The sequence below is a fragment of the Emydura macquarii genome, unplaced genomic scaffold (genome assembly GCF_026122565.2).
Source record: "Emydura macquarii macquarii isolate MOO-44397 ecotype Brisbane River unplaced genomic scaffold, CSIRO-AGI_Emac_v2 contig_1230, whole genome shotgun sequence".
Classification (NCBI taxonomy): domain Eukaryota; kingdom Metazoa; phylum Chordata; order Testudines; family Chelidae; genus Emydura; species Emydura macquarii.
Window position 1 is genome coordinate 22,817,001 of NW_027131367.1, and position 27,956 is coordinate 22,844,956.

The 27,956-nt window shown below is 41.1% G+C and overlaps 1 protein-coding gene across 3 annotated transcripts in view; it reads right to left on the reverse strand.

Moving 5' to 3' along the window:
- Positions 1-27,956, reverse strand: part of STX8 (syntaxin 8) — a 162,776-nt gene that overhangs the window by 61,309 nt on the left and 73,511 nt on the right. For 2 of the 3 annotated variants that reach the window (XR_010919611.1, XM_067547766.1), the window contains exon 7: positions 655-756. Coding sequence is in view for 2 of the 3 variants with exons in the window: in XM_067547766.1 (XP_067403867.1) it covers positions 655-756 (102 nt within the window). In the remaining variant the exon portion in view is untranslated. Of the gene's footprint in view, positions 1-654; positions 757-19,703; positions 19,977-27,956 lie in introns of those variants that run through there. The other variant, XM_067547765.1, reaches the window with a different exon arrangement.

Consider the following 27,956-nt stretch of genomic DNA (forward strand, 5'->3'; position numbering starts at 1 on the left):
TTCCTCAGTCACAGCTTTCCAAAATACACTCCCCACATCCTACTAATATGACGCAGATTCTTAGTTCCTAGACGTACAACCTTGCATTTAGTTGTATTAAAATACACGTTGTTCAAGTGAAGTCCCCCGTTTACCATGTGATCCAGATCACACTGTAGAACTGATCTGTCATTAGTTACCACTCCAATAATTTCAGTGTAAACTGAAAACTTTGCCAGCAATGATTTTATGTTTTCCAGAGCAACGATAAAGATACGGAATAGCACTGGATCAATATATCATCCCTGTGAGACCCCACTAGAAATGTCCCGTCCCAGTACTGAATGATGATTTGCCATTTACAATTACTTTTTGAGATCAGTTATCCAATTTTTAATCCATTTAATATGTGCATTGATTTTCTATAGTGCTATTTTGTACTCAGAAAATCATGTGGTATTTCGCCATATACTTTAAGTGAGTAATTATATTATATCAACTTTGTTACCTTTGTCAGCCAAACTTGAAATCCCATCAATTAACAAAATCAAGTTTTATAAACTTAAGGGAATTTTCTTGAGAGGGGAACCACAGCACATGCAACCCAGTTGACGCTAGTAATAAAATCGTTCCAGTGAATTTAATAGGTGTATAGAAGTAACAACCATTTCCTACCACAGGAAGTTGACTTTTTGTCCACCATCTTCACATGCCGGGTTTGACCACGCAGTTTGTCATCCGTATTTGCTACCAAATTGGTGAGGTCATCGATGATCTCTGGGGAAAAGGAGCAGCAAAATACAACAATTAATATCTGATGCTCTCTGCATCACTTCCTAACAAACTAAATGTATATTCCAAATTTAAAAAAAAAAAGCAAAAGGACCAAAAACATGGCCCCATGGTTAAACAGAAGACTAAAAGAGATGGTTAGAGATAAAAAGGCATCATTTAGATATGGGGAATAAAATCCTGCTGAGGAAAGAAAAAAGGAATATAAACTCTAGCAAGACAAGTATAATGAGGCAGGCCAAAATAGAATTTGAAGAGCAATTCATAAAAGACACAAAAGCTAACAGCAATTTTTTTTTTTTAAGTATACCAGAAGCAAGCAGCTTCCAAAGATGCTGGACAATCAGGGTGCTAAATGAGCGCTCAAAGAAGACAAGACTGTTGTAGAAAGGCTAAATGAATTCTTTGCCTCAGTCTTCACTGATGAGGATGTGAGGAAGATTCCCACACTCACACCTGAGCCATTCTTTGTTAGGAGACAAATCTGACAAATTATCCTTGATTGAGGTGTCCCCATGGAGGTGGTTTTGGTAAATAAAAGTTGATAAACAGTAATAAAAACCAATTAATTTAACAGTAACAAGCCACCAGAACCAAATAGTAGTCACCCAAGAGTTCTGAAAGAACTCGGATATGAAACTGTAGAACTATTAACTGCGGTATGTAACCTATCACTTAAATCAGTTTCTGTAGCAGATGACCGGAGGATAGCTAATGTGATGCCAATTTTTTTTAAAAAGGCTCCAGAGGCGATCCTGGCAATTACAGGCTGGAATGCCTAATTTCAGTACCAGGCAAATTGGTTGAAACTATAAGAACAGCATTATCAGACTCTCAGCTGAACATGACATGTGGGAAGAGTCAACACGCTTTTGCAATGCAAATCATGCCTGACCAATCTATTAGAATTCTTCGAAGGTCTCAAAAAGCATGCGGACAATATTGATCCATTTAATACAGTGTGCTTGAACTTTCAGAAAGCTTTGACAAGGTCCCACACCAAAGGCTCTTAAGCAAAGTAAGCAATCGTGGGAGAAGAGGGAAGATCCTCTCATGGATCAGTAACTGGTTAAAAGATAGGAAACAAAGGGTAGGAATAAATGGTCAGTTTACACAGTGGAGAGGTAAATAGCAGGGTTCCCCCAAGGGTCTGTACTGGGATCAGTACTGTTCAACACATTTTAAATCTGGAAAAGGGGATAAACAGTGAGGTGGCAAAGTTTGCAAACAATATTAAATTACTCAAGATAGTTAAGTCCAAAGCTGAGTATGAAGAGTTGCAAAGGGATCTCACAAAACTGGGCAACAAAATGGCAGATGAAATTCAACGTTGGTAAGTGCAAAGTAATGCACATTGAAAAATATAATCTCAACTCTCTATACAAAGTGATGGAGTCTTACCTAGGTAAGTGGTTGAATCTCCTTCCTTAGAGGATTTTAAGGCCCAACTTGACAAAGCCCTGGCTGGGATGATTTAGTTGGGGTTGGTCCTGCTTTGAGCAGGGAGTTTGACTAGATGACCTCCTGAGGTCCCTTCCAACCCTAATCTTCTATGATTCTAAATTAGATGCTACCACTCAAGAAAGAGATCTTGGAGTCATCATGGACAGTGCTCTAAAAACATCTAAATGTGCAGCAGCAGTCAAAAAGCAACAGAATGTTAGGAACCCTTAGGAAAGAAATAGATAAGACAGAAAATATCATAATGCCACTCTATAAATCCATTGTACGCCTTCCTCAATACTGAGTGCCATTCTGGTCACCCCATCTCAAAACAGATATTACTGAAAAAGGTAGAGAAGGGTAACAAAAATGATTAGGAGTATGGAACAACTTCCACACAAGTAGAGATTAAAATAACTGGTACTGTTCAGCTTAGAAGAGACAACTGAGGAAGGATTTCATAGAGGTCTATAACATCATGACTGGTGTGGAGAAAGTGAAGAAGGAAGTGTTATTTACCCCTTCACATAACACATGAACCAGGGGTTAAATAGGAAGCAGGTTTAAAACAAACACAAGGAAGTATTTCTTCACACAATATCAACCTGTGGAACTTGTTGCCAGGGGATGCTATGAAGACCAAAAGTATAACTGCGTTCAAAAAAGAATTAGATACATTCCTGGAGGATAGGTCCATCAATGGCTACTAGTCAAGATGGTCAGGGAGGCAACCTCATGCTCTGGGTGTCCCTAAACCTCTGACTGCGAGAAGCTGGGACTGGACGACTGGGGGATGGATCACTCAATAAAAGCCCTGTTCTATTCATTCCCTCTGAAGCATCTGGCTCTGGCCACTGTCAGAAGACCGGATATTGGGCTACATGGACCACTGGTCTGACCCAGCATGGTTGTTCTTATATATTCTTATGTAAGAGGCTCGCAGTTGCAGGTTTTGTAAATGTTTCCGCAAGCACTGGTCCTATTGCAATGATTGCAGAATGAAAAGGTTCACATAGTTTTAATACACTGCAATGTACAAATTGCAATTCTGCTTATAGCCCAACTGTGGGGAGGAGGGGGGAACAAAACAAAAAACAAAAAACTCCACACTGACAACTGGAAGAGAGCTCTCCTGTGTATACTTTTGAACAGAGGGACAAGGAAAGTAACATATTCCAGGCCAAACCTTGCTCAATCCCATGCATTCGTTGGATGCATTCTTGCCTTAAAAACCAGAGCAGGTTTAAAAAAAAAAAAAAAAAAAAAAAGCCTGGGTTAAGATTTTCAGAAGTTGGTGCCCTAAACTTATACACACCCAATTCTGAAGATCTAGGCAGAAGGTCTAAAGCTATACTCGCAGACCTTAATAAAGATCATTTCACCATTTAAACTTCCCTCAGTTCATCCTGCCAACTAGAAATCGAATTCAGATCACTTTCTTAATGGTTGCCACCTCTAGATTTTGTTTAGAAACTTATACACATTACTTATTTCTGGAATTGTGAATACTCTACATTTCAGCCGATTTCCACCATGCAGTTAGTTTCATGTGACGAATGAAATCAAGTAGCACAAATTAGCAGAGGGATAGCAGCCAGAAACTGCATAAGGTTTCAGAATGTCATCCTCTGGTTACACTGCTCGCACTTTCCTTGTTATTGATCAAGGTCTTAATAAATTCAATTCAATGTCTTTTCAGATAAGTTCTGGGCTCATTGGCGTGCCAACTGGCAGGTGGTGAGTTATGAAGTCATCTGTGCACAAAAGGATCCGAGTATTGCATTTCTCAGTTACAGCGCTAATGAAACTTCAAGACTTAATTGACTTATCAAAAAAAAAATGATAAAAGAAAGAAGAGCACATAATTGAATTATGTTACATTTGTGACACTGAAATATGTTAATATCCTGCTAATTTTTTAATACATATAATACCTTGTTTACACACTGGTTGAGGGTTAGACAGCACAAGTACCAAATGCAGTGCCAGATCTTTATCGCTTTGACTACGTTATGGCAAGCTATTTTAAACCACAGATTTCTCAAGTTCCTTTCTGTTCGGTACACAACTGCTACACTCTAAGGACACAAGACTTCTAACGAACTTGATCAGGAGTTTCTGGGTACAAGGAATGCAGGATTAGGCATGGCTGACACTGGTAATGTCATTGCTTGTTCTTATGACTTCTAGAAAATATTATACATCTGTTACTGGACATTAGCTTGGCACCACTGCATGAAAGAATAACAGTTGGGCATCAAATTATTCTCTAGTTTTTACAAGAAAATGAACTAATTTTATGCATATTTTCCATTCTATTTTTCTCCATTTCCCTCCCTCCCAAGTAGCAATTGTTGATGCAAACACAGAAATAAACCTTTGCTTGATCATGTCAATGGATTACATGAAAAAAAAAAAATCAAGTTTTTAGTTCACTTTATGATTTTCTCCTTCATATGTAGTTGACAATTATGAAGTCATAGGGGAGCTTTTCATAAGCACAAATGGCAGTGACATGCTTAACTCTCATGGGAACTCAACAGGAGTTAACGATCTTACTGCCATTTGTACTTTGAAAGCTTCCCCAATAGTAATTTTTTAGGGCAAAAATGCAAAGCATCATGTCCAAGTCACCTCTAGGTGATAAGGAACTGGAACTGAAAAGGATCCTGTACTACTGTGCAAGCGCACATCTGGAGTCTTAAAACATTACATTCTTATTCGTTTTCCTCTACTAATCTAGCTAATGTTTATATTAACGGAGCTCTAAGGCCAGACACTATCTCCTTCACATTTCCCCCCTTTCTCTGTTTTCTTCTCCTAATCTAGACTGTCCATTACTCCAGTGCCAAATCAGTGTTTTTATACCAACCAACAGGGGTATTGTATACTTACCTGGAACAGAATAAAACAACTATGTACATGTGCTATGAGTGGTTTTACACCAGTGAAAATCTCGCTGTCTGCCTGTCAAACTGTTTTCCCAACCAGCACCTATTTAGACACAAGGTTTGAATCACAGGTTTAGCTCAGGATGTTAATTCCTTTTCCTTCCTCTCCCTCCTCAAACTGAAAGGCTGTACTGACAAAACTTTTGGAAAGCTTTATCTGGTTTGTGAGACTGGGCACACGGGAAGCCAGCACATGCTGCATGTATTGCAGAGGAGAATTTGCTCATGTTTGCCTCTAAATTAAAAAAAAAAAAAAAAAAAAAAGCATGTTGAAAGTTCCCATCACAACTCAGTTTCCCATCGTTGTCAAGGACAAAACGATAAGCACGCTTGGGAAATAAGATTCTTTTCTTTGCCAACACCAACCAGATCCTCCTTGAAAAACATCCTGGCAAACAAGCTGTAGCTAAATGAGAAGAAACAAATGCAACCAGGAGTATTTTTTGTCTGAAAGCTCAAGGTATTATGCTTGGATTCTTTCTAAATCCTTCTGGTCTCACAACACCTGAATCAGGATATTAGCAATGACTCATGTCCCCATAAAAATAAATGTAAGAGAGACAGAGCATTTTCGTTCCAAAGAGCTAGCCTGTATCAAGTTTGGGTGAAACATTTTGAACTCCCAAAGATTTTCTGTCACCATTTACTTTAATTATAAATGGAACCAGCTCAGGTGAGTCAATTTCATTAGGATTCCAATACCATACCAAGCAAGCGTCCTAATCTTCTAGTACAATATACATTTAAAATGAAGATAATGAGCTCCACTGAATTCTTGGCAGAACTTAATAACTGTAAGTGCTAAGGACTAAGTGAGACCTCCACTTGTACAGGTGTGCTGGGGGAAGTCAGCATGGAGAGACACCTACCAAATCCCCTGCTCCTGCTCTCACACTCGCACACACGGCTGTGCCGGAAGAGTGTACCTTATGCCTCTTGAAGCAGGTGTAGTAAGCAGAACCCCTCCCCCAGAATCCCACAGCCTTCCAAAGGAATAAAACCTGTAAGCACCACTGCTTGGGCAATGCATCTCCTCCCACTCCACTGCCCCAGGTCGGTTCAGGCTCATCAAAGCACGTAGCCATATTAAGAATAAAGTATGATTTGACTACAATGTATGTTTACCTTAGAAGGTAGATTTTTCAAGTCTCTGTTTTATTGCTAAAATATCTAGAAATGTCTAGGCAGGCAGGGCTGGCTGTAGAAGAGAGACTGCTGCATTTCAGAGAAACCAGCATGAACACTGACAGTCCACACACTTCATCTACTGGCAGGACTCTGATTATCCACCAACTATGATGACAGAAGAATCCATGGCAGCCTTCTGCCCAGCATAACATTTATCTTTTGAATGAAAGTTCCCCTCCTACCCCCTTTTACAATGCAGGAACACAGACAAATAGGCAGCAATTGATAGACAACCAAAGGACCGAAAGCTTCCTATTTTACTACATATCAGAACGGGGAAGCAAATTGAACATTGAAAGATTGCCAATGACCTCATGAAGGACATTTCTGTAACACTGCACCGCAAACCACACTTCAAGATGGCCCACTAATTGCCAACTCACCCAAATTAGTTGAGATTTTTCTTTCAGGAAAGCAGGATCACAGAACAGAAGAGAAAATGTGCTATATAAAGATAGTACTTAAAGTGTTTCAGTAATCCAGGCACAGCAGAAGTAGAAGTTTGGAGACTTATTACAACACAAAGTATGTATTAAATTGATTAGAAGCTAGGCCCCTTTGTACTGTTTATACCAGTATATACTTCAGCTTAAAAACTGATCATGCAATATGGCCTTCCATGCAAGCTGATTGGTCTACAACTGGACCCCTCACTGAAAAAAATGCACACACATTCCTTTGATATATTCAAAATGATCAACTACAAAACCAAGAATTGCAGCTGATGAGCTGGGTGACCCAGCCAATGATGCAGTTGCTAGGTTTCTGGATGAAGAATTGTGGAGACAGGTGTTTGTATGCTATGGGGTTTCGCAGTTAGCGCTCACCACTCAGCCTCTGATCCCTTTCTTGGAAGGTAGCAGCAGAGAAACGTGGACTCCTAAAGATTCAGATTTCTGGAAATTTTGAAAACATTTCCGAAAACGAACTCTGCAAATCCAGGCTCTAAGTCTCAGAGTGGCAGGTTTTCTTCAGATATCTAGGTTCTCATATCACAGCATCGCAATGCTTTCTAAGTGCTTTACTGGTTTACCAAGGTGAACGCAAGATGATCTCAGTATGGGACAATTGCCAAGAAAGTTCCTTCCGCGTACATGACTTTTGCTCTTGAGGTTGTCAATTCCATTGCTCCACCTCTTACGGGATCTCATGATGATGAAAATTGCGGCAGGCTACCTTCAAGTAACTTGTATTAATCCCACATAGGTGTTTGTAAATAAGGACCAAAACCCTGAAAAACACTTAATACCAAAGAGAAGACAGTGAGGAGGGCAGAGAAGTGTGGGGGAAAGAGGATGAATTCTTGGTGGTCTGTGTGGATAAGTAGGCAGTGTTCTGAATTGTCTGGCTCTATTTTTTTTTTAAGCAAGGTCAGTGTTTCATTCCTGGACACAGTGCATTTTGTTGCACTGCAAGAGACCCAGGCTCTACTATTGGTCACTCATTTCCAAACCAGCTCCTGGACGATGAGGAAGGACACCCACGTACTGATAAAAAGCAGCCTTCATGGGAAAGTAAAATGACTGACGGCCTCAAAATGTTCTACCTACCACTGTTCAGCCAGAAAGAGAGGTATTTAAGGGAGGATAGTGTAAAATGGGACAATTTTTTTTCAAAAATATCAAAGAAAACGTGTTTAGGTTTGATTTAAGTTTAACTCAAGATACTTGACTGAAGCCATAAGGCACCATACATGCTTACACATTATTTCAGTTTAAAAAAAACTTTTAGTCCATCTCTTCACCATCCATCAGGGCTTAATGATTAGGTACTTAACTGCATTTGATGAACCAGAAGGATTAAAAAACACTAGCTCTTTGACATGCTTCATTGGTCCTGGCAAATTCAAAGCAATATCGATGGCTGCAGTCAATTTGTAAAGGATTGATCAGCTACCTACCATATAAATGGTGCATATGCCTTTTCAAAATCTTATTTTTCTTTTTATTCTCAAAAATGGAATTGGCTTCAATAGCAACCCTTAAATACTTTCTACTTAGTTTTACCATGGGGCTTCAGAATCATGAAACTTCAAATTAATGATGGGGAAATAAGATCTTTAAAATCATCATCTCTGCGTATTTACTCTGTGTCTTTGAATTAAATATTTGCAGCATGACTAACAATGGCATCACAGCCTACCCACTCTCTGAATTTTGGTCTCCATTCAAGCATGTGCAATTATGGCTAAAATGATTAAGATGAAATTGACCACCGCCATGGAAAAATCCCTTCTGAAATTAGTACAGAGGAATAACAGCCTGGCAGTTGAAAAGGGTGGCTGGGGAATGGGGGTGGAAGGGAGGAAGATGGGGGAGTATTTACACAATTTAAAATGAGTAAAAATGAAATCCAGATCAGGTTTGTCAACGGCTAGGAATCTATAGAACTATGTTAAAGAGCTGCAGAAGGCAAGGAATAAAAATGGTGTGGAGCTGATGCTTAAAAAAAGGTTAAAATACTCTTTTCAGAGAAAATACTGAATTCTCTGTATCCCCTTATGCTTCAAGATTTTGCTTTTGTAGAAAACTACAGTGAAATCACAAAGTAAGTAAACTAGAAAGTTTTGCTTTAATTCATAAAAGCATTCAAAGCCTTCTCTGAAAGAAAGAGTGGTTCTCATTCTCTCCAGCCGTGGCATGGATAATTTCAGAGCTTCCCCTGGGATGGACATACCACACGTTAGCACGGCCATAAGTCATTGCCAAAGCAAATGGACATGCACAGTACTACATCTGGTCACATGCAGCCAGGATCTGGGAGGACTCAAAGGCAGACCCTGAGCTGAAGCCAGGCCAGGTATTAGACGTCTGTTGCAGCTAATAAGATTAAAAAAAGACTGCAAGTTTTAAACTCTCTATTTACATAAAGCCACCTGTCCCACAATCCCTGCTTAATCTGAAAGAAAACATGGGTCCCTACACTATGACCACCACCCTCATCTGCAACTTCCTCACTTGCTCCCCATCATTTGTGTCTCCACCAAGCCTCTCTGCGATTTCCAATATCCATCAGCCATTTTCAGACCCTTCATCATTGTTCCTTCTCCCTCTCTCTTGTAGACTTCATTGCCAATTTACTCTACAGCTGGTCGAATATTTTCTGATGGAACAGGTGTCCATTGGAAAATGCTGTTTGATGAATAAATAATACCACCTCGCTCACGTATAACTCTATTCATCATTAGACCTCAAAGCACTTTACAAAGGAGGTCAGTATTAGCCCCCGTCTCACGTATGGGGAAACTGAAGTGACCTGTCCAAGATCAGCCAGCAGACTAGTTGCAGATCTGGAAATAGAATCCAAGTCTCCCAAGTCCCAGTCCAGTGGCCAGGCTGCAGGTTTCACGGGAATGTATCACTTTTGGCACATTTTCTGTAGGAAATTATTGAAAAAAAATTTTCCTGTCAGATCCAAACATTTCATTTCAACTTTATCATTTTGTTTCCATTTCTTATTCATTATTATTATACGATAATAAATACATGGTCAAAATGTTAAAGTTGAAATTAAATATTTTGTTGAGGTCGAATCTGAAGCTTGCAGCATATTTCATGGAGCGAAAAGTTCTCAGATTGACTTTCTCCTCCTGATTTAGGATGAAATTTCAAAATCTCAGAATTTCCTGGAGGTCAGAAATTCCATTTTTCAGCCAGCATTAATTCACTCCAATTCACTCTCCAGAACCCTTGACTCCTTTTCTTGGTCTCTCTTTGACAACAGAGTCAATCCCACAAATCTTCACCCTGGCTCACTCTCCGCATCTAGCTGTTGGGGTCCTAAACAACTCTGGAGAAAGGTTGAAAACCACTGATCTAGAAGTATATCATGACCCCTTTTTTCCATGTGCAGACCCCTACAAAATTTCAAATGGAGGTAAGGACCCCTTTCAAAATCTTAGGCATAGTCTACAGACCCCCAGAGGTCTACAGCAACAGGTTGAAAAACACTGGTCTAGATCATGCAAATCTCATTACTGGTAAATTTCATATTGTACTGAGTCCTGAAAGGACTAACAGCAATAACCTATGTCAATAGTCAAAATGCAGCATGTGGGCATGGATGCCATACACTTTAATCAAGTGAGAGTAAGGAGGAGTAAGTAGGGAGATTACAGGTTCCAGCACACAATGCCTCCGTTTGTCCAAGCGGGGAGGTTGTTGGAGGCAGCAGTTACATATTGCTAATGAAAGCAGCTCCAGTCTGCTTTATTTTATGCAACTTCAGTGGAACCCTCCGACTCCCGGAAAGTTGCCACTGCAACCCTCACCTGGGCAAAGTCTGGGCCACCGTGACGTACATTAGCCAAAGAAATGCAGTCTATGAGACACATAGGACACTACTGGGGGCTATAACATAATTATTACTATTTCCCTTCCTCTCTGGTTTTTTCATGAATTAATCAGGAAAGAGAGGGGCTTGAAGTGTGGAGACGAGAAAAAGGATGGTAAGAACTCCATTAAACAAGTGCAACCAAACAGTGAGTAAGCTAGAGAGCAGAAAATTACACTATTTAAGAAAACAGCATTTTTCTTTTGCAGGAAACAATGTTTTCTCTCCCGCTTGCTCCCTGAAGCAGGAAAGGAATTTGTTTGGTTTGGGTTTCTTTACATCCCGACATGGCTCAGAGTTTCTGCCCATGTCATAGTCAGGTGTGCCCTCTCCCCCTAGACTTGGAGTTTGCTATTTTCCTTAACCACATATGTGGAGTCCCAGGGAAGAATGAATTTCTACAGAGAACTGGTCCTCTACTGCCAGAGTTCTCACTTTTGTACAAGGCTTTATATGAAATGATTTTCTGATTTATTTAAAACACGTAAAAGCCTCATTTGGTTTTGGCAACTATGTCTTGAATCTTGCTCTTTCTGCCCTTTGAGTAAAGAAAGCCAAGAAGAAACTGCCACATGAAACAGTACAGGCACACAAAAGAAATCTTTACAAAATGATTTATTCTTCAATTTAAAAGAATGGCATGTTAACCAAATACATTTTTCCTCCAAAAAGGACGACTTTTTTCCCAGCATGATTATGCTTTTGTCGATTCAATTTACTGGTCACTTCATAATATTTATCAACGAGTTCTGTATCTCTACAGTATGTCCCTATGCATGAATCATAGAATATGCAATTTTATATGGACATTGGAGTTAGCCTTAAGAAAAATATATTGAGAATTAAAATCCATAACTTTATGCTACACAAAAAAAAATTACAATAATACAGGAATCTAGTTTGGAGGCCAATTAATATGTCCGTTTCCCCTCTCCAGATCCAAGGGGCCTCAAGAGACGAATGCCATTCTGTACACATCCAAGCTTCACAATTATACGTTAATAAGAAAGAAAGCATTGTTCAATGGCAGTGATATGAAATGAAGATTGCAACTAATATAAGTACATCAGAAACCTAAAATACCATATGCCAGCTGTAACATCAAGACTAAGTGAAAGGTGAAAAGTAGAGGAAGGAAATTCAGAGTCAAGGTTCTCAGTCTAGCTAGAACTCAGCTAAGAGTGCCCGGTTTTTGTAAAGCTCTCACGTGTGTTTGTGCTATGTGCCACAGGCAGTGCCTCGGTATATAAATGGGTGCTTTACTCAAGTTAGCCCCAAGCTTAAAATTCAAAGTCACATTAGCATTTTTACTTATTTCAACTTTGCCTTGCTCAATAAAACTATTATTAGGGAGGCATCAGCAGGGACTCAATAATTATGACTATGCTGAGTTTTGCACTGCAATCAGGACTCAAATGACTTTTCATAATTTATTGATCCAATTCGATCGCCACTTCAGAGAGAACTGAATTTTTTTTAAATGGAAAATATTTACTAACTTTTGCAGAGGAAACAATTAAAATGCGCCTGTTGGAAATTTTGCCATTTTTCTCACGGTTCTTTGAGTTGTTCCTACTGCAGAGGGTGTTTGATCTATGGCTCTCAGATGGCCTTGGAGGTTGCTGTGTTAAAAGAAAACCTAGATTTGTTATGCACTAAAGATGTTCCCTGAGGCCAGATGCTGTGATTTATAAACTGAAGTGTTTGAATCAGCTCTCCCGCTATGGAGCCATGGGGGGCCTCACCTATTCCCCAACTGCTTCCCCAGCACCTCTGGTGTGAGCATGGGGTGCTCGGAGAACCTGTTGTCCCCTCTCTTGCTGTAACTGCATCACCGGGGAGAAAGGAGGGTAGCTCCAGCTGCTGAATTACTTACTCCCCTGTTTGGCTGTGGGAACCCCAGGTAAGTCAGGACAGTGTGAGGAACTGCAAGTCTCAAAGCCAGGTCCGTATATTCACAAGTGGTGCCCAGACCACCATGGCCACCCAGCGGCTTGCCAGAACCAGCACGGATGGGGGCTAGTGGGACTCTGACCCACCAGAGGCTCTGCCCATGAAGATCCTGATTGGAGCAGGTGTCCAGGCCCACCAATTGACCCAGGCACACTACTGAAGCCAGGAGGCAGCAAAGGAAGTTGTCTGAGCAGCTGACTGAACTCCTGATCAGCTGTTGTACTGAACCCTAACTCCCGACTCTGGTTTGAGCTTGCCATTGTTCTCTGACTCTGGCTTGACCTTTGGTATTGCTATGCGACTCTCACTCCAGCTAGACCCTGGCACTGTTCCCTGGTTCCTGATTCCAGCTTGATCCTAGGCATGGCTGGCTGACTCCTGTCCTGACCCTCAGAATGAATCCTGCCACTTATTCCAGGTCCGCTTCTGGCATGACTCCTGACCCCAACTCCGGCTCTGACTCTGGCTTTGATTCCTCGCTTCTGACCCCAGCTCTGACCATTAAGTACGACTGTCCATGCCCCAGTGACTGCAGATAGGAGCTTGAATGGTTTTGCCTAAGCAAGGAGCTGGTAAAGGATGGCTCCTCTTCTCCACACAACTAGATAACCACCCCAATTCCCTGCCCCAGTCCAGGGGCTACTCTAATTTGCACCAGTTACCAGTGATCCTTAGAGACCACATAGCTAGAGAGAGAGTGCAATGATTCCCTCCCTTCTCAATATGCCCTCTGCACCCAGGACTGTGGGCAGGGAAGTGTAGGAGCCAGCTGTGAGTGTTCCTATACCCTCCAGGGACTCTTCTATGCAAAGGGAATGCCCACTGGAGCAAACATGGGTTGTTACTTTTCCCGTCATGCCCCATGAGAGGCACAAACGGAGTGGAGCAGAGCAGAGTAATCTACCTCCCCAAGTATTAATTGTAGCCCCTTGTTTTTCTGAAATATGTTTGGTCCCTAGGCCTATACCGAAGAGGGTGAGCACCACTGCCTGTTGCCGCCATGAGCTGATGGCATGGATCTGCATAAACTTGGTGTCCTTTAGGACAACATATATGCTGTTCCTACTTGTGGCGAGCAGAGAAAAATATTTGCTCCATTATAGAGTACTTTGCCATCTGCTTTGTGTATTGATGGCATGTCTCCAGGACTGCCATATCCTTTACACCTGTCACATGGTACTAAACAAACACAGCCAAATGGACCCTATCACTCATTTGGGCCCAAAATAGGTCGCCAGAGGTGGATATATAGCCAAGTCAAATTCTGCTAAACATCCAAGCAAAATGGATCTTTTATTTATATCATCTCCAAATACTATGTCTGGAGGTAACGGATACATTTGCAAATCATCCTAGACAACGGAAAGAACTGTCCCGGACCATCAGCTGTAAATTTTCATCAAATTATTCAGAATTAAACAATGGTACCAAGAAAACACATGGTAACATTGATTCCAGGATACACAGTTATTAACTAGAACTGTTATTTTAGAACACACACCAAAGATTTCCCTTTCCAGCTGCTTATTTTGTTTCATTTGAACAAAAACCATGCACATTAATTTTAGTTGTACTTAATTGAATAATTTCTCAGGGGAATAGTTCAGGGAGAGTTTTAAAGCGGCCTGTTTCCAAGAGCCATTACTAATTGGCATATACCACAATCTCAGTGTGCCAACTAAAATAGTACGCTCTAATGTTACTGGAACTACTTTCAATCCAGATGTGTTGAGAACTCTCAGTGATATAAGGCAGGCAATAACTATATTTACACGAAGTAGTATTTTGAGTTTCCTTTTCCAGCAATCTGGGATGAGATAACAGCCTCCTTAATTGGAAGCATTTGAATATAAAGCCAGGTCATTTGTTTCTCTCCTTCATTCCCAACAAAAGTTTTGCTTCCCTTGCTTTTGTTGACTTAAAGGGCGTGCGTGTGTAGATCAGAACTCCAGTTACCGAAGTTAACTAACTGTAATCAATGGACCCTGCAATCAGAAAGGTGCTCAGAAAAAGTATGATGAATTGATTCCAGTTTACAAAACTCATTGAACTAAATATTGCCCCCAGCATACATCCTATGCAACAACACTGATAGCAATGGGGTGGCATGGGGTATAATTCAGTAGGAGAATCTGGCCCACTGCACTGTAAATATCTTCTCTATGTACCCAAGGCGGAAGCCAAAGAGTTCTCCTCACTATCAAAAAAGAAAAGACTTTAGACCAAAAGGCTTCCCAACACGCAGTGAGATCTTCAAATTACTGACTTCAGGTGCAACGCTATTGAGTAGTTTTTCCACACAACTGTGTTAAATAGAAAGCATTACCTCTTTGTTAAAAACTTTATCTAATAGTAAACACTGGAGTCTACATCATGAATCTTTATACAATTGTGTTCACACCAGTTAACCAGATAAGGAAAAGTCACTATCTGAAAAGTTTATTTTCCTTACCCATTGGCCTGTTGTCCTGTACTCTATGGCAAAGCTTGCACTGGCATACAGGTCTTAATTTTCATTCTCAGTAAAGTACGACTTTAAACAATGGACATGAAAAAGAAAGAAAAAGGCAGGAACTAGCCCAATTTCACGTTCCCTCTCCCCACCCCCTTTAACACAGTCCTAAGCATGATTTTAAATGTGCCAATATCACAAGGAAACTCACAAGTTATGAAAGCTTCTTGAGATTACCTCTCTATCATCCCAAGTCTGTGCACTATCACTTTAGTCCTTTAATGGATATAAAATGAATTTGCTCCAACGCCAAGGCATACACATTCAGTGGGCAACAAATCTACACTGAAGTTGCATGCCATTAGTCTGCTTAATAATACATCACTAATGAAAGGACTACTAGAAAAGCTGACTGCTTATTAAAGCACAGCTGTGAAGATTTCATTTTGACTCATAGCAGCAGTGAGGGATGTTAGCAGCATGCTGATGGATAACCCTCAGAGGCAGGCTTCTTCCTTGAGGACAAAGGCCTATCCCATTTGGGAGCTGCTGTAGAAGCTTCCCAAGCACCTTACAAGGAGTCTAATTTCTCAAACCTTGCCTAGATTTGAAGAGACCATTCGTTCCACTGCAAAGAGATTTACACCATTGATTACAGGGCTAATACCATTTTGTCCCTAAGGAAAAGTTATGGAGTCAATCGGTTTTGCTTTAAGAAAAATGGTATTGCCCCACTTACATGCAAGAACTTTCTAGGAAACCTACTGTTTTATTTGATTCTCAGCAGCCCTTCAGAAGACTTAAAACAAATGCAAGCAAAAGACAGTTCAAGTATTGCAATTCCTGAGGTGTCCAGTCAGTATGGGAAGTATAATTCATAAAGTTATTCCTACCCAAATTAAAGAAAACCTGACCAAAAAAGCAGGGCTTTCATATCCAAAAGTATTAACCATAACAATTACTCCCAACTGTCCAGAATCTGGGTAGAATCTACCACATTGTGCATGTGCATACACGCATGCATGTTAAAACTCACTTTATAAGTTAAGGAAATACTTTTAACTGCTACTATAGTCTCTACAAATGAGAATTCTTGAACAATTAAGAACACTTGATTTAGAAGTTAGATTAATAAAAAATGGAAAAAATGAACAATGGTATCTACAGTCCTAGGAACACCAAAAATATGTTACACCAAATGTCATTTAAGGAGAGAAAATGGAATGTGTGCTGATGCTGGCTTTATTGCTTCTCTCCCAGGAGGTACTCCTTTTCCATTAAGCTTCACTTGTTCTATTGATGGAGCAGTACCATTTTCAGATTCCATCCCAGTTGCCCAGGGCTAACACTGAACTGTTGTCAAAGGAGCAATTTCACATCAGTAAGGGCAGAGCCATACTTGTCCGCCTTCTACAAGGCAGAGCTCATCTTTAATATGTAAAACATTTAACTTTTAAAATTGAAAGTAGGAATTTTCATTGTGCATCTGGTGTAAGCCAAATGGCTGGTCCAGACCAGGGCTTTTAGCTGTTATCAATCATAGTTTCAACAAAGTTGGGTATCTTATCTAAAGCGAGGAGAAAAAATAACCTCAAGTGTTTCCAGAACCACTCTTAGCTGCACTTTGATACATTTATCATTTCATGTGCTAATGCGATATCACACTTGTCCACCTAGAAACCAGCAAAGTCTTTTCAATCATGCAGCCAAGATTAGAAGCCATGAGGAGCAGTGACCACAATGGCCACCATCAACCCTGATCTCGTAGGATAATAAATTAATTGCTGTGGCCTTGAACCCTGCCTCCCCTTATCATAAATATTGCAACAAACTCCAGAGAGCCACACCTCACAGGAGAGAAATTAGCTCTAAAAGCATCAGGATGAAATCTTTGCCCCATCAAAATCAATAGTAAAACTTCAACGGGGCCCAGTTTTCACCCTTAAGCCTCCAACTGATCTTAAGGTGTAGCCCCATAAAGACCACGCTGCACTAATCTAATCTTGAAGTGACAAAGCACAGACAATGGTCACATGGCCTGCATCCCACAGAAAAGGTGATATCCTTTTTGCCAAGTGCAGATGGCAAAACGGTCTTGACAACTTCCTTCAGGAGCAGATAAGGATCCAACAAAACCTGAAAACCAAATGACAGGCACCTCCCTCAAAGGGACTGATATATTCTCCATTAGTTATTCAAGTTACTCCCACCAACCTACAAACATCACCTCTGTCTTTTCTGCACTGAGCCTCAGATTGTTTTGGATAATCCCAAACTCCCTATCTCATCGGGGCATTAAATAATTTGCTCAGCTACACACAAAGTGGCCGGATAAAGGGAGATATAGGGCTGAGTGTCAGCATACTAGAGCCACCATAGCTGACACCTACAGGCCTAATAGACACAGAACCTTGTGGTATTCCCCAAGAGTGTGTCTTGGGGTGGACAGTCACCCTGCACTGCCCTATGTGATCACAGATAAAAACAAGTGAAGTCGCTTTAAGGAAGTTCTGTCAACCCCTGTGAGAGATCACAAACAAATCAACCAACAGCATGAACGGCTCACAGTATTGAGGACAGCTGAAAGATCAAAAAGAATCAACCGGATTCCTGGGTCTAGGTCTTCAATTGGTGCAAACCCCTGAAGTCAATGCTGACTTACACCAGTTGAGGATCTGATCCCTGACCTTCATCCATCAATGAGAGGAGCTCATCAACTAACTCAAGCAGCACAATTTCATCATCATAGCAAGGCCTGAAATCAGACTGACTGTTGTGGGACTCTGACTCCGCCAGAATTGTCTTAACTCAACCTTCCCAACCATCTTCCCCAAAAGGGAGGATGGAATTAGGTCATTAACAGGCAAAACTGTCCCAGGATGGCTTCTTGCACAGATGTCTCAAAAGTGCTTCCTTAAGGAAGCTGTGTCATCAAAGCGGCCTTTACCAACCAGGAAAGTCATGGATCTAGTACGTCATAACCCAAATTTCCCACAACATCATCCGAATTTCTTTGATACAAACCCAAACTCAAGAAGTTGCATTTGTCCTCCTTTCTATATTCACAGTGAAACTTGAAACCAGAAGTCTGTAGTGTAAGAAACAAAAGATATTTGTGTGAAAGAAAAAGATGAGCGCACAGTTTAACATTCATAAACAGAATGAACCAAAGAGTTCACACACTCCCATCCCTCCCCTCCAGGGCTGTAGAACCAGTAGGAGCACAGATGCACCAGGAAAATGGTTTGAAAAAACACCATGGGGAAAAGCAGGCATTCACAGACAGTGGGTCCCCAAACCTATGGATACTGGCCAGCTGTAGCTAAGGGTTTCTTCCTTCTCACCTTTCCTCTGCCCATGGTCACTTTCCCCACTCTCCCCCACGGATTTCCTGCCCCTGGGGCTGCAAACATGCTGGTTTAGTGTGGCTCCCCCTGTGGATTTCTGCAGAATGAGCAATGCAGCTCTGTAGAGGGAACACCCCATGGGACTGCTCTCCGCCTCCATGAATTTCTCCTCTCTGCACAGCACATTTGTTGAGAGGGCCAGTGCAATTCATCAACAAAAGCTATACAAGGCTTAGGTTTTAATACCATTAAGTGAAGTGTCCACAAGACTCTTCACAAGACCGTGGTGAAACACTTTCTTAATCTCCATGCACGAGCTCTGAATTCCAGAGTGTGACAAACTCCAGCCCAGGAAGGAAATCTTAAGCCTCCTCTTTTATCAAGTTACATAAATACATAATCTGTTCAGCCTGCGATAAGATTCTCAGTGCTCACTCCACTATTTTGTAGCTCTGTTTGTTACAAGAGCTCGCAGTTTGATTACTTTCAAAGGCATGGGGGCAGGTTTGTATATCAATTTTTATTAAAGCAACAGCAGGAGTTCATGACTCAGCCATAAATATTTTCCCCGGACAAACATGAATTCAAGCAGCTTTTCCCTTTACAAACTTTACACACACACACACACACACACACACACACACACACACACACACACACACACACACACACACACACACACACACACACACACACACACACACACACACACACACACACAAATCTATTAAGGAAGTGTGTGAATAAGAATATTGGGGGGCAAATAAGGTGTGTGTATGTGCTCTTAAAGTCAACATTAATGACTCAGGCTTGTAATATTTAGTCTTAAAAATGAGAAAGTTGTATTAATCCTGGGAAAACCAGCTAAAAACTGAAAATTTACTTATTTTTGTCAGTTTGTAAAAAAAATTGACAGTTTGGAGTATTAGTGTCATAAAAACACTTTACAAGAAAGAGATAAACAGAATCAGAAGGGGGTTGGGCACACAGAATCATAGAATTGGAAGGGGCCTCAGGAGGCATCTAGTACAACCCCCTGCTCAAAGCAGAACTAACCTCAACTAAATAATCTCTGTTTTAATAAGCTAAAAACATCACTCTAACAAGGACAAAAATAATAGTTGAACAAACAAAATGCATCAGGTCTTCTTTCAATATCTTTGAAGTTCCACAGAGAATTCCAGATCCAATCAAAAGAAATCATAGTATTGGATTATCAATAGTATCCGGATAAAAAAAACAAACACCTTTTTGGTTTACAATGCTAACTTTATTAAAGCACTGTGTAAACGCTGACATCTCTAATGTCTCATCGTATTTCTCAGAGCAACAAGCATGAAAAAGGTACAATTTTAACGTGTGAGGCAAGACCTATATGAGAGAAGTTTGAATTTAGAACAACTATTGAGGAAATGGAGAAATATCCAGGGATAAACGTTCTGTTGGTATGGATTCCCAACAACAGGTCTCGTGAGACGAGCTGATACAAATAAATGACTATTATATGTTGTTTGCAGTGCTGCTGTAGCTGTGTTGGTCCTAGAATATCAGTGAGAGAAGGTGGGTGAGGTAATATCTTTTATTGGACCAACTTCTGTTGACATTATATGTGATTGTATGACATCATGTGCTGACATTTCCCCTTTTCGCTTGAGGGAATGGTGAGGCTATACTTCAAATCAGACCCAGACAATTGAACAGATAGGTGCATTGTAGCTGCCACTCCTATTAACACAAGCCACCAGATGCTGTGGTCTGGCAGAGCTGCACTTAGTTCGATACCTGGCAGAGGCAAACATGGCTTTATGCCACCTTTATGTCTCATCCCACAACGGGATCCAACTGGCAGCTGTCGATCTTTAGCGCACCACTGCACTCCTGGCACCAGAATTGTGGGGGTGGTATAGAGTCACTAACTTAGCTTTATACCACCTGGGGTTCTCCCCTATACGGGGACAATTCTCGGAAGGCCAGTTAAGCCAGATTTACAATCCCATTTGTGCCGGTAGAGTAGGGGCCAGCTTGTTGGCCCAGGTCTATGGAGGCAGCAATAGCAATGAAGGTGTATCACTTGTTCTCCTAACAATGGTTTGAAGTCATTACAATGCAAGCGTTCAAAATGCATCAGGCCCATCCAACAAGTACACAAGTGGGTGTTTGTTGACAAGTTTTAGCAACACACACACACACACACACACACACACACAGGAGCTACTGTGCCTGCACTTATTGCTTATTAAAAGAGACAGAATTTGACCATTTTTAAAAGAAAAAGGTTCAAGTGTTTGGAATCACCCGTGGCAGGTGCACTAGAAATGCGCGTGGCACACGCCCCTCCCAAGGGCTGCAGGCGCACTAGTGTCAGACGTTAAACATTAACCTCGGTGGTCAAAGAGCATTTGAGATCTATTTTCAAGATTTCAGATGCTATTTTTTGGCCTCCTCTCTTAAATAAAAACTTTAACACATTTATTCCTTTGCTTTCTATTTAAGCAAAGGTGATTTCCCGTCTGAACTGACAACCTGCATTCCATAGCTTTAGCCTGACAAATTAAAACAGATGAGTTATAAATCTCCAAGAATAGGATTTGTCATGGAAATGGCAACTGAGCATTAATTATACGTGCAGAAAACAAACAAAATAAACCCCAAAAATGCAAGTTTTCTTCTCTGTATCCTCTGCCCTGTTTTTATTTTATTTGCAATTCTTAGATGGCTAAGGGAGTTAGGCATCCAACCCCCCTTGATTTTCAATGGCAGCTGCACACACCTAACTCCTTTAAAAAATGTTGAAACTCCTGTCTAAGTGTATTTATGGATAGTAAAGTAAGCAGATAGACTAGTTCTGGAGAATTAAACCTCTTCCAGCCCATTGGTATCAATGGAACTTCAAGTGTCAAACATCAGTATAGCAGGTGCAGAGAGGAACCAGCAGCAAAAGGACTTCGAATAAAACTGTAGTTAAGAAAAATAGAAAAAATCTCACTAATGCCTCGAGATAACAGCATATTACGAGTCTCAGCTAACCTAATAGAAAGTGTTCATTCACATTTTTGATCATTGCATCATTTATCTATCAAGGTTTTATATTTGTAATCTAGCTGCTAAGAAAGAATTCCCTTTTCTTGCCATAAATTTTCCTTTCCTTTGGAAGAAGGGCACTCTTTATACTTGGTTTCATTTTAGTATATTAATTCAGCTCTTAAGTGACTTGGAAGGGAATCCTGGCTGATCATTAGAAGGCATCCAAGCAAGAAAACTTAGGTTGGTTAATTCCGGTTACTGTTACTCTCTCTTTAAAAACACTGTGGTGTCTATAATTCAGTTTCTTCTAATATTTTAATAGCAAGTGTATTATAAAAATCTAACTTCCTATGAAAAACACATTGCACTGTCTTATGTGCACGTGATTTAAAGGTTACTTCATTCTTCTGGCCCTAATTTCTTGGCACTCTCTCCTATTGATCTGTTGAGCTGTGGTGAGCATTAATTCACCTTTGCAGAGTTACTGGTCAAATAACTTTCCCTATTTCTTTCTCCAAAAACTGAAAGTTTTCTTCATGCTTTTGACTTGTAAACCAGCGGTTTTGTTCAATTAGCAATATTATTGCAGCATTGTGCAGTGATATTTGGTTTGCAAATATCTTGTTTCGCTGCACAATAGACAAAAATGTGGCTAGTTTAAGAACACTTGACTCATGACATGTCGAAGAGTGAGCAGAAGTTTGTTCTCAACTAAGGTAAGATCTGAGAAGACTCCTTTTGGTACCCTGATGAAAAGCAGTATAAGAGCTAGGCATTTATTACTACTACAGACCACTGTAAGTATCATGAGGGGTCTAGGTTTACTGCAAACTACTTACTATCTACAGGTTATGTACAGCACTCATCACCGTAACATCCAAGCACTTCCCATTCTGCTCCTCCCTCCTTTCTCCTCAGCAATCACATTTTGTTGTTTCCTCTCTTACCATTTCTCTGATTCCTCATCATCCATTGTGTTTCCCCATTCTTTCTCTCTTCAGTCTTGGACTTGCAACTTTCCACAATGTATGTATTGTTTATTGCTATCTCCTGGACCTCATTACAGCTCTTTTTAATATACATTTAAAATGTTATTAATTGCCTGGACTGTTGTCACAACCATCAATATCTGTCTGTAGTCAGCTTACACCTGGTGTCTATTGCTAGAGGCCAGACACAGTAGAAATGGCTTTGAGGGGCATCTTACTTTCTTTATTTTACTACACCTGAGGTAGCTCTATGCCTGTGTTGTGTCCTCCCTTCTGGGAGGATGTCTGATATATTTTATAATCTTCCCCTCCCTCCCAATCTACAAGCAGACTGAATTACATGTTTAAAAGCTGACTGAGGCAACTGTGTTTGGAAAAAATTTTATTAGGATTGTGGTTTGATTCCTATCAGATTTCAGGACTATAAAAGCAGATGTTGGCAGCAAGATACATGTTTGTTAAAGACTATTTCAGCTGCATTGGTAAATTTTTGTTCACCTGATTTTTCACATGCTAAAACAAGACATGTTTTACACCATCTTTCTGGTGTGATGAAGATACATTGCTGTAATGAAAGTCTCTCTCTCTAACCCTAATTGATGCTGAGATTAAGTCGAACTGCACTGGTAGAAAGAGAACTTTACCAACCATTGTATGCTGGCACACTATCCACACAATGCTGTGTACTCCTGCTTAAAATGGTCTCTGCAAATGAAAAAAGGCAGAAAAGCCATAGGAAGTGAACTCGCCATGACTGCAAGCTGGAAAGTGTTAGCTTACATTTCAATTACCAACCACGTTGCTGCTACCTATGTGTCAGGTGTATAAAGAAAAATAAACTTCCCAATGTTCCACTGACATTCAAATAGATGTAGATGCCACAGCAGACATAGGAGCTAAGGATCAGCAGTCAAGGGGCTGAATGAACAGACTCAAACAATGACCCCATGTGACTAGAACAGCAGACCAATTCGGTCCGCAACTGGAATACTGTACCACATGTGCTGAGAGAGTGGTGTGGAGGCAGGCAGACAGCCCTTTGAGAAGAGGAGGGAGGGAGCAGATTACTCTCCAGTGATTCCACGTGGAGCAATGCTGGCATCTGAGGAAAACCATTGCCATCACTACCGAACATTACAGAACACCATAAGATGAGAAGAGAACAGTAGAGCAGGGAACAATTGTGGGAAGGCAGGAGAAAGAAAAGGGGTTTGAGGACAGCAAGGAAACTGGACAAAGGGGATGACATGTTGGCAAGCTAGTCCATCAACCCCCTCCTTTTTCAGTCAACCAAGCATGAGCCTAATGGTGGTTGCAGCAGAAATTTTAAATTTCCACAATGAGGTTTCGGCCTGTTAGGTGTTACTGCTTTGGCAAGGAGGTTTAAATAGTGTGCTGAGTATCAATGTCAGAACTTCAGTTCTCCTTTTTGGTTGTATTTTTAATATCTGAACAATTGTCCAAGAGATCACCTTGCCCCACATTCCTGGTGTCCAATACAGCTTTCCCACAGGTCTGCCTCATCAACATTCAATCCATTTTCAAAGTTCAGTCGAAAACCTCTTTTCCTTTGACTATCCCTCTTCCTTTTGCTCTCCTACTGCTTGGTGTCCTTTTCACACTCCCAAGTGTTTGGGAATGCTCTTTGTAGAAAAGACTGCAGAAGTGTGCACTGTCTAGCAGTTGCTGCTACAATCTGCAATGTGAAAAGTTAATGCAGCACACACCTTAAATCAGACAGACAATGCAACTTTCAGTGACAACTGAAGTCTCAAGGGGAAGACTGATTTGGGAGGAACTAGAAAGAGGAAGGAGAGAGGTTCTCTAACCTTCTTCACTCCCTAAATACATAAACGTAGAGCATGTCCAGCATGGCTACTCAGATCTAATTCTCATCTTCACCCGGGGTGGATTTGCAGGTTTAAGTCCCCCTTAAGGCTGGAGACTCCGCCACTCATTTTCTATCTCATGGCATTCCATCCTTTATTTCTATTTCACTATTATAGCTGGGGTTTTAAAAGCCACCTAAGAAAATTAGGCACCCAATTCTCATTGAAATCCAACAGGATTTGGGCACCTCCCTCCCTCACACTCCTTTGAAAATGCCAACCTACATGAGCTGCTAATGTGCTGCGAACAATTAGAAAAAGACAAACAATTTAAACTATATTTTTCACTTTCCCAGAGTTCCCCATATTTGAAGTTCACATTGTGTCCATTCTTGCATTTCATTTTTGGGTAGGAGAGACAGAAGAGAAGAAGGGCACGTGTGTGCATGCAGAACAGAGAATAAACCCCTTAATTGGCAAAGGATTTAGTTCCAACTTTTTTAAAAGCAAAATTTACCATCAATATTTTCCCGCTGGAGAAATGGGACGAACCGTATTGTTCCCACCCGCATGCCATAATAAATGAAAACCAAACACCACAATGGGAACTCAGTGTCTGATGTTTATTGGCTGAGGTAATGGCTTTTAGCAGGAAAATGTTGCTTTCATTGGGCAGAGCATACTGTTTCTTGATCTGACGAAGTGGGTTGCAGCCCACGAAAGCTTATGCCTGCAGAAATTAAATTTGTTAGTCTCTGAAGTGCTACAGGACTCTGGTTGTTTTTACTGTTTATAATGCAAGCTTTTGAAGTCCAATAAGAAAAAAGAGAGGGTTTTGTTGTTTTGTGGGGGGGGGAGGGAGGTCTTTGTTTTTGGGTTTTTTGAACAATGTGATACAATCCAGTTTAATACACAAATTAGATGATCTCATCAGTCTGTTACCCCAACTAAAGCAAGACCATCACTGGCAAGAGGATGGGCTGACTAAATGCCATGGACTGGCATTAATATGTGGTACAAATGCAGACTTCATTACATAGGCAAAGCATGGCTTCCAGCTTTCAATCTGCTACAAACAATTTAGCTGCACTGAAAAGTAGGATTTTAGAGCCGTGTCTCCCATGTCACATTTAACGCTTTCCCATTTAGTCACAGGCTATGGCTCGTCTTGCCACCTCTCTTGATAGAAGGAAATGACCTACAACCATCACATGCATCGCTGATTCACATAAACCAGATGCCTTGTACAAAATGTCAGCCGATGGGGATGGGGAAAAGAAAGCACTTTAAAATTCAATCAGAATTATAAAATGTGGTTTAGAAGTTTTCGCCTTTCATTTCTCATAAACTAGATCACATATTTCCACTGAGGTCCATTTCACTTCTTTGTTGTGGAATCAACAATGCTTTAAAGCTACTAACGTTTTATTTCTAACATGTTTCTGTTTTTGATCTAGCAGTGGGACTATTTATTTTCCTAGCTCGTGATGGAATTAAACAATTTGTCTTTGAAAAATCTATTACGAGTCTTCACCCTGGCCCTCCCCCCCTCCATCTGCTTTTCAGATTATGGCACTTTGATTTTTACCAGCTAGAGGTTTATGAACTGCTGTATAAACCCAATTACTCAGAGTAAATTGTTTAAAGCTCATATGTTGTTTTTTGAATTTTTCCCCATGAAATGCTATTGAGATTCAGTAGGGCATTTTGGACTAAAAATGTACAATTCACAGAACCATGGAGCTTCCAGAACTGCAAGAGAGGGAAAGCCTCAACGCATTTAAAGAAGGATGAGGCAACCCCAAGAGAGACTTTTCAGGGTAGGACTGTTAAAGTAAACTTGATTTCAAGGGGAGGAAGTCCTTTAACAGATTCAGTTTCATCTGAGGTAGTGTTTTGCTCTTTAGCCCGTCTTTGTCCCACTTCCCAATTGAAGGCAGGGGCAGGGGACCCTCTGCTCGATTCTACTGGCATGTCAGCAGCAGATAGCATCCCAACACAGCGTTTGATGGGCCACTGCTTCAGCCAAGACGAAAGTTGCTCTTTAGCTCTATTGACAGAGGAAGTTGAAGTCTGAGGGAGACAGGATTCCAGTGGTTGAGGACCAGACAAATCTCAGATGGAATAGTGAGGGCGGCCAACAAGATGATCAGTGGGAACAGGGCTGCCAGCTGCTTCTCCAGAATAATCCTAATATGAGGTGGGAACCCATGCTAAGAACAAAAGCTAGTTCCCTGTCTCCTGGCACCAGCAATGCTGGTATCTTGCTCCCCACACGCATGAGATCTTCTCCTATTCTGTAGGAGTCCTTCTTAGAAGTGCAAGAGTCAGAGCTACCCCTGTTGCGGTCCTCTGATAGCAGCTCTCCTAACACACCAACTCATGCTCAGTGAGCCAAGCACCTCCACCAGCTTGCATGTTTTGGGTGACAACCCTCTCCTGCGTAGTCTGGATTCCTGATCTGGACCTACAGAATAGGTAGTGAGAACCACTCATTCAGGTGTTGGAGAGGCTCTGCTAGGACCCCGCAAGGCCTCTGCTGGGACCCTGTCTGCTTTGCTGTGTTAAAAAGGCCATCAGCAGATAAGCCTCTGCCTACACATGTGAAGTGGATAATCTTAGATTAAATCATCGGGTCCCAATTTTCAGTACTGTGAGCAACTGCACGTACAAGTCAAGTATCAATGTGCACTTGCAATGTGTCAGCACTGAGAGGGAGCTACCTCCCTCCGCAATCACCAATCCGATTTTAGTTGTAGGAGGGACAGATGCACACATGCAGTGCCCCTTTAAGTTGTACTGGAGCCAAAACAGGCAGGCTGAATTCATGAAAATATTCCCATTCTCATCCAGCAAGCAATTTACATATTGACCAACATGCTGTATTTAAACCTAGTCTGCACAGAAGCATATAGGAAACTGCTATGTATGAAAATACGAGACCTATTTGTAAGAAAAGGAGCCCAGTAACATTCAGTGAGGTGCTCTAGTTCTCTGGCCTAGTTTCTTGCTGTAAGGAGGTGTGGTCTAATGGTTAGATCAGGGCACTGGAAGTCAGCATTTCTGGGTGCTACTCCTCGCTCTGCCACTGACTTGTATGACCTTGGCCAAGTCACTTTGACCCTCTACACTTTTGGTCCCTCATCTATTAAAGGGGGACAATACTTGCCTACCTCACATTATTAGACCTTATAAGCACTTGTGAGACGCTGAGATATTTTGCTATCACAGTGCTATACGAATACGGGCAAACACTATTTAAAATGGAACAAGCAACACCACTCACTCGCCTCCTGTAAACAAAATATGATTAACAGAGACACCATTGCTTACTGCACCACTGTTGCTTACTTCTATTAAGTCTCCTCGCACGCCATCCCCAGTGCACTGTTTAAAGCAGCTGTTAAGAAACAAGTTAAGGAAAGTGTGTAGCTTTAACGAAACAAGGGCTTTACCTCCAGTGTCAGAAATGACAAATGATAAATAGTTTCTAGCAAGTTCCTCCGTGAGCCTGGCCCCGGTTGTCAGGCCAATATTAATGGGCTCGGGTTGGGGGGTTACCCTTCAAGTGGCCAACATAAGAGGAAGACCAAGGTGCCATGAGTTCAACAGCTGCAGTTTGTTTAGAGAATGCAGGCACTCATTGAAGTAGCACAATCAATCTGGACCCAAACCCC